This window comes from Vicia villosa, linkage group LG6, assembly GCF_029867415.1.
Source record: "Vicia villosa cultivar HV-30 ecotype Madison, WI linkage group LG6, Vvil1.0, whole genome shotgun sequence".
Classification (NCBI taxonomy): Eukaryota; Viridiplantae; Streptophyta; class Magnoliopsida; order Fabales; family Fabaceae; genus Vicia; species Vicia villosa.
The window spans coordinates 113,163,002-113,171,074 of NC_081185.1; the positions used below are offsets into that span (position 1 = coordinate 113,163,002).

At 32.8% G+C, this 8,073-nt stretch overlaps 1 protein-coding gene across 1 annotated transcript; it reads right to left on the reverse strand.

The window, feature by feature from the left end:
• Positions 1–696: 696 nt before the first annotated feature.
• On the reverse strand, positions 697–2,602 carry LOC131614373 (uncharacterized). The gene is made up of 3 exons (XM_058885966.1): positions 1,690–2,602; positions 1,207–1,547; positions 697–1,080 (listed from the first exon to the last, which is right to left on the reverse strand). The coding sequence occupies exons 1-3, from the start codon at positions 2,600–2,602 to the stop codon at positions 697–699; spliced, it is 1,638 nt and encodes a 545-aa protein (XP_058741949.1).
• Positions 2,603–8,073: the final 5,471 nt, after the last annotated feature.

The window sequence follows — 8,073 nt, forward strand, 5'->3', positions numbered from 1 at the left end:
AATTATCAAGTGTATATCATTCTTTAACAAAATAGGATGCTAGATAAATTTAAACAAGCGAATATAAAGAATATATGATTTTGACCAGTAGTAACCTCATATTGAAATTACTATATATTTCTCTAATAGAAATGACATTGAATACTCCACAGAAGTACAAATACCCAACTGAAATGGTAGTATTACATTATAGTAGTACAAATATTTGAAGAGAAATGCTAGGAACACTCTCTTTTCAACACTCTCTCTAGCATTCGCTTTCTTATTGGTTGGAACATATGTGGGTCCTACCACTTTATGTGGGATCCATTTCCAAATTGAGGGACCCACACATGTTTTAACCAATAAGAAAGTGAGTGTTGGAGAGAGTGTTGAAAAGAGAGTGTTGCTAGCACTTCTCATATTTGAATTATGTGTGTGTTACAAGAAAATCAGTAGAACAAAAGTGAATTTAATCTCCGCAATAACAAAGATTTAGGAATGTGTAGTGAGAGATAGGACAATTTAAAATAACCTGCACAACAGCAGATGACAGATTTATCAATACCATTTATCTTAATATCGAGATTGTCTATTAAAAATTACATTTTTTTTTAGAAACATAATTTTATTCAATAGGAGCCTCCAAGCTTGGAGAACCATCTATCCAAGACCTAGATCTCACAGAACAAGCTAGCCTAGCTAAATTACGAGCATCTAAATTACAGGTTCTGCTGAGAAACAAAAGAGAAGAAAATTAAAACTACTAAGCAGAAATCTAACATCAACAACAATTGGTTCCAACACTGCAAAGTATCGGTTCAGGTTAACACAGTCCACCACTGTCTTGGCATCCGACTGAACCACAATCCTCTCAATCTTTAGTTCTTTAGCTAGCATTAATCCCCAACGGATAGCCATTATTTCTGCATCAACAACATCCAGAGAAACAATCTCCTTCCTGCACGCAGCATAAATGACCACCTGGTTATGATCCTTAAAAACGCATCCCAGGATTGTGATCCCTCCCTCCAAAACACTAGCGTCGACCTGTAGAAAATGAACATCACGAAAGCTCGGGACATCCTTTCCAGTGTCAACCTGATCCAAACCTTTAACAGTGTGCCATTTATTAAATTCCACTACAGAATCACATGCTTCCTCCGCAATCCTCACCGCCAATTAGTCTTTTGATTGATACAACTTTGCATTCCTAGCTAACCAAACCTTATAGGCCAAGGTACTAAGCATTTGAGTGCTGAACACATCACCACAAGTAAGAGTCTTTAACAGCCAATCCTTAAAATCCAAGCCACTAGGAATCCGATAGCTTAACATAGAAGAAAAGAAGGTTTGTCTCGCAAACTCACAATCCAGCAATAGATGGTTCACAGTTTCAGGGGCTTTATAGTAGCAAATACAAAGGAGGTTTGTCTTTGTAGGCAAAATGTTTCCGGCAGTCCTCCACAAAAAGTTTCTAATCCGATTGTTGACTGGACAACTCCAAATTTTCTGCCAAAGTCTTTTGCAAGGAGGTCTTAAGGGTCCTGGAAGTTTTGAGGCTCTCTCTTGCATACAAAGATGATAAGCCGATCTAACAGAATAAACACCACTCTTCTCAAAATGCCAAATCCATTTGTCATGCAAGTTTCGCTTCATCATGATCAAAAGAGGAGAAGATAAATTCCCGCTTCCATATGCCCAGCTCACCATCGATAAGTTCAACGAACTTGCTTTCCACATCAAGATTCCTGGACTGACTTTTGACTTTAAAACCAGAATTCAGAGGCAACCATATGTCATTGAAAATCTCCATTGTATGTCCATTACCAATCCTCCAGCGTGATCCAAGCTGTATGAGTTCCCTTGAGCCTAAGATACTACGCCACACATAGCTTGGAGCAAAACCTCTATTGCTTTTGTCAATTGAGACCCTAGGAAAATATCTTCTTTTGAACACCTTACCAACTAGGGAGTTTTCGTTATTCATCAAACGCCAATACTGCTTTCCTAGAAGCCTTTTGTTAAATTCACTAATCCCCCAGAAGCCCATACCACCTATGCTTTTTGATCGAGCCAGACACTCCCAACTCAACCAATGCACTTTCCTCTCCCCATTCTTGGATCCCCACCAGAACTTGGCTAGCATAGCTTCAATCTCATGGCATATGGTCTCTGGCAGTTTATAACAACTCATTATATATGTTGGGATTGCCTGCGTAACATCTTTGATAAGAACTTCTTTACCTGTCCTGGACAGAAATTTCTCTTTCCATCCTTTTATTTTCTTCCAAACTCTCTCCACAACCATTGCAAAAATCTCTTTCTTTGATCTACCAAATATCATAGGCAATCCAAGGTACTTTGAATGGTTTGACACAATCTTTACTCCCATCCTGTCTCGGATCATAGATTTGTCTTCTTCACGCACATTTTGAATGAAAGAAACCTCCGATTTGTCAAGATTGACCACTTGCCCAGAAGCTAACTCATAAGTTTTCAAAGTTGCCATAATTCTGTCTGCTTCCTTCCCCGTTGCTCTGGCGAACAAAAGACTGTCATCTGCAAAAAATAAGTGAGTAATAACTGGAGCTTGTCTCGCCACCTGTAGACCATGAATCATCTTTCATGCCTCTTCTTTAGCAAACCTGAAAGCACATCAGCACAAATTATGAATAGATAAGGAGAGAGCGGGTCTCCTTGTTGAAGGCCCCTCTCTAGAAAAAAACCCTTGCTAGGCTGCCCATTTATGAAAATTTTGTATGACACAGTAGAGATGCAGCTCTTGATCACATTCACAATATTTTAGGGAAAACCCATCGAAGAGAGCACCTAAATCACAAAGGACCACTCCAGTCTATCGTAAGCCTTAGACATGTCGAGCTTAAGCGCCATCATCCCTCGCTTTTCTTTATTCTTCTTTTTAAGCCAATAAAAGCATTCCATGGCCACTAAGGCATTATCCGTAATCAATCTGCTACTAACAAAACCACTTTATTCTTCATCTATGATATCCGGTAAAATCCTTTTTACTCTGTTTGCAATTGTCTTCGACACCATTTTCATCACTACATTACAAAGACTTAGTGATAAGAAAACTATATGATAATAGTTTTATGAAGTTTTATATGATCTATATGATAATAGCTTTCAATCCAATGGTGAATTTTGTTATACGAATATGTGGTAAAAAGTTATCTGATGTGTCATGTTACTAAGTTTGACATCTTAGTGTCATTTGATCCTGATCCTGATCCAAGAGTAAGTTATCAACACTTACTCCACATCTTGACCATTAATCCTTCTCAATCTAATGGCTAAAATTAATAAATAATTAAATATGGAGAGAAAACTAATACTTATTATTTTTAGCCATTAGATTGAGACGAATTAATGGTCAAGATGTGTAGTAAATATTGATAACTTACTATTGGTGTAAGAATATCCCTCATATATATATATATATATATATATATATATATATATATATATATATATATATATATATATATATATATATATATATATATATATATATATATATATATATATATATATATATATATATATATATATATATATATATATATATATATATATATATATGAGGGATATTCTTACTCCACGAGTAAATTTAAAACATTTACTCCAAATCTTAACCCTTGATTTTTATTAATCTAACAATTTTAATTAATTATTTATATAAAAATATATTTTCAAAATAATTAGATTCAATGATCAATTAAAGCAGTTAAATTTATAAAAATCAAGGGTTAAGATTTGGAGTAAGTGTTTTAAACTTACTCTTGGAGTAAGAATATCCCTTAAAAGAATTGATCAAACGGTGATGCTAAATAAAATAAAAAAATATATGTACTCTAATTTTCTCCTAAAAATAAGCTATTTATATGATCGTTTGATCGAGTACTATTAACGGTTGAGATTTGGTGTCAAATTAAACTTTGACACCTTGATGTCATTTGATCCTATATATATATATATATATATATATATATATATATATATATATATATATATATATATATATATATATATATATATATATATATATATATATATATATAGGATCAAATGAAACCAGCGTGTCAAACTTAATAACATGACACATTCGATAACTCTTCACTCCATGTACGTATAACAAAATCCACTATTGGATTGAGAATTATTATCATATAGATCACGCCTATAAAATTACATATCAATAAAAAATTATTTTATATGTTAAAGAGAATGATAAAAATTAACGATTTTCATGAAGTTTTGTAAGACGTTAACTTTCATGCATCTCGTTGACATGTTTAATGATTTTTAATTGATGTTAAATTTTATATACATGATCTATATGATAATAACTTTCAATTCAACAGTGAATTTTACGAATATGCAGTAAAGAGTTATATGAGATGTTATGTTATTAAGTTTGACACCTTGGTGTCATTTGATCCAAGGTGTCAAACCTATTAACATGACACATTCAATAACTCTTCACCCCATGTATGTATAACAAAATTAACCGTTGGTTTGAAAAATATTATCATATAGATCACGCCTATAAAATTTGACAACAATAAAAAATCATTTGATATGTTTAAGAGAATGATAAAAATTAACGGTTTTCATGAAATTTACTAAGACGTTAGTTTTTATGCATCTTGGTGACATGTCAAATGATTTTCGATTGATGTTAAATTTGGTAGGCTTTATCTATATGATAATACCATGAGTGGCAAAATGGGCCCGGCTCGTTAGGCATGCTCGTTTTGCCCGCAAATTAAGGCGGATCGGACCAAAGTTTTAAGTCCTCACCCTTTAATCAGGGCCGGTGAATAAGGAGTGCAAACTGTGCAATAGCACATGGCCTCCTAATTAAAAGGGCCCATATTTTACTATTATTTATTATTTTCATAAATGAAAATTAGAAAATGGAATACTAAAAAGTAATATTAGTCTATTGTTTTATTACTGTGCATTATCTTAAAAAAAAATTACTTTTATATATTATTCTACTATTAATTATTGTTTTTGAATATGTTGAATTTAGATGTTTTACTTTAAATAACATTATGTTTGTCTTTAACACTAATAATAAGTTAAATATACATAAATCGAAAAATTCAATTATATAAGTTAATAAATGATATAATATTTCATTAAAAATAATATAATAAGAGTTATGAAATACTCCCCTAATTTTATATTATACCATGTTTTTACTATATAATTATTTAACAAATTCTATATACACGGAAATTATAAAATTATTTAGGCTAAATTACAGTTTTGGTCCCTCTGTTTTGGGTTTTCTACGATTTTGGTCCCCCTATTTTCTTTTTAAACAGTTTTGCTCCCCCATTCCAATTTTGATGCAACTGTTCATGCACTGTTCATGTACGGACATGTACTGTTCATGTACGGACATGTACTGTTCATGCACTGTTCATGGACAAAATTAGGATGGGGGACCAAAACTGTTTAAAAAGAAAATAGGGGGACCAAAATCGTGAAAAACCTAAAACAGGGGGACCAAAAGTGTAATTTAGCCAATTATTTATAAAGTTATAAATTAAAAAAGAAAGAATAATAGTTAAATTTTTGTATTATTTACAATTTAGATAAATAAAATTTTTAAAATATTTTTTTTATATTTTTTGAATATAAGTATAATTTTTTTAGAACAGGGCCTCTGAATTATTCGAGACGGCCCTGCCTTTAATATGACTGTCCTGCACCGTTTTTTATACAGGTTTTTGCAGGCACGTAAATTAATATAAATTTTGGCATTTTTAGACTTAAAAGGTGTAATGTCCGCAGGCTTAGCCCGCCCTGGCCTCATTTTTTTACAGGACGATACAACATTTTAGGCCCGCACCTTTAATTATGTCCGCCCCGTTTTTTTGCAGAACAGATCTAAACATGACCCACATGTCCGATTGTCACCCCTATAATTGAGAAGGTTGTATGTCATGCAAATCATGAATACCAAAAATAAATGTGGAATGTGGAGGAAGTTAGATTTAACTTTTTTTTCTTCTTTAGGGTATGTTTGGATATCGCGAAATGAACGGAGCGGAATGGAATGGAGCGGAGTGGGATGGAGCGGAGTGGAACGGAGCGGAACGAATGTACCATTCCATTGTTTGGAAATTTTAGAACGGAATAAGACTAATTATTTATTGTTTGGAATCCATACCACTCCTTTCCGCTCCGCTCCATCCGTTTTTAAATTATCCAAACAACGAAATATCATTTTATTTCATTCCATTCCGCTCCATCCGATTCCATCAATCCAAACAAAGCCTTAAATTGGCTACATATTAATGGGGTTTCTCGTTAAAGTCATTAATACCAAAACTAATTTGTAGAAAATGAAATAAGTTATGATGCATGAGAATGTTTAGGAAGAAAAAGTAAGCGGTGCTTAAGAGATTGACAGATAAACACACTAATTTATGGAATTAGGAGAAAGATACGAAGCATGAGAAATTTTGGGAAGAAAAAATCAATAGTGCTTAAGTGATTGACACATAAGACAAACTGTAATTTACTATACAAGTATATATAGATATAGATGAATGGAGAAAATATAAAACCTATTAATCATCTTACCCTCCAACATCAAATTCTATAACCCTCCCACCATTTGTTTCACCGAGAGATCATCAAAGGTTTTTGATTTCTTTTATGGAAACATAACATCGTTGTTAGTGTAGAGTTAGAATGCTTCAACATTAGATAAGCATACAAAATTCTTGAATATAGGTTCCCTTGCAGAAGACTAATATGCATATATCTAATGTGAGGTATTTTAACTTTGCACTAAAGACGATAATAGATTTCACTCTGCGCAAAATCCTTATGCAGTTCTTGTTCTTGTCGGATTAACTTTCATTCTACTACTTAGGGAACAAATAATTTTGGTCTCTAATGTGTGAAACAGACAATATTGTTTTAATAGTTACTTTGATTGTCGAATAAGTTTTTAGTTAATATTTAGTTCTCTAATGTGTTTTTTATTTGTCAAATTAATTTATAAACAATCACAAATCAACTGCAATTTAGTTTTCATTAATGTTTTTATAATCCTCTCTTATTATGTAGTGGGAAACAAGAACAAATAGTATATTCATTTTAAAAGTAATCATAGTAGACTCTGAATTTTTTTAAAGAATGACGAAAATAATTAGTTTTAGTATTATTGAATAGTAACTTATAAGGATAATAATATAAATTTTAGACAACTTCAAAAGGTAATTGCAATTCAGTATTCAATACTAATGCTAAAATAGTCAAAACTTTGTTACAATCTGTTGTCATTAATTTCATAAATGAAGTTTGGAAGGTTAGAAATTAGGTTAGATTTAATGATAAGTCGGTCAATTGGATTTCGAGCAGTACAACGATTTTTCAGGTCTCTCTCAGGTATGATGCTCAAGACTGTTCATACCTTATCTCTTGATGATTTTCTTATTCTCAAAGCCTTTTAGATTTAGATTCTCACCGATGTTGTTCTTCGGGTCAAGGAGGTTCTCTGGACACCTCCACTGGTATAAAGGTAACATTTATGGTGCCTCAGTTGGCATCCCTGCTTTAGTTGCTTGAAGGTATTTTCAGGGATCACAACGCTAATCACATTGGCAACTTCTCATACTTTCTTGGCCTGGATAATGCTCTCTTTGCTGAGATCATGGCAGCTATCAAGACTATGGAGTATGCTTTCTAGTTCTTGGCAGAATTTTTGGTTGGAGTCGAATTCCATTTTGACCATGGTGATTAAAGCTTTCACTAACTCTTCCCTTGTTCTTTGGAAATTATGAAATATATGAGATAATTGCATCCTTGGCACTAAGTCTATCAATTTTTTGGCTACTCACATTTATAGAGAAGGTGACAAATGTATAGACACACTTGCTAACTTAAGGATTAACATCTAGGACTTATACTGGGTGAGAAGTTATTCACTCAAATGTTTATAAGGATTTCGGTAGAAACTACATTGGCCTCCCCAACTTTAGGGTCTTTAATTTCCGAGGTTTTGGCTTAGTCCCCTCAATTTTGTACCTATTTTCATTTCTA

Excerpts from the sequence above, each read along its gene's own strand:
- LOC131614373 (XM_058885966.1), bottom strand. The coding sequence starts at position 2,602 with ATGATTCATGGTCTACAGGTGGCGAGACAAGCTCCAGTTATTACTCAC. Across the intron at positions 1,548-1,689 it reads GTTCGTTGAACTTATCGATG|AGAGAGCCTCAAAACTTCCA; the intron begins GTGAGCTGGGCA and ends TTTGTATGCAAG. Across the intron at positions 1,081-1,206 it reads TTAGTACCTTGGCCTATAAG|GTTGACACTGGAAAGGATGT; the intron begins GTTTGGTTAGCT and ends GGTTTGGATCAG.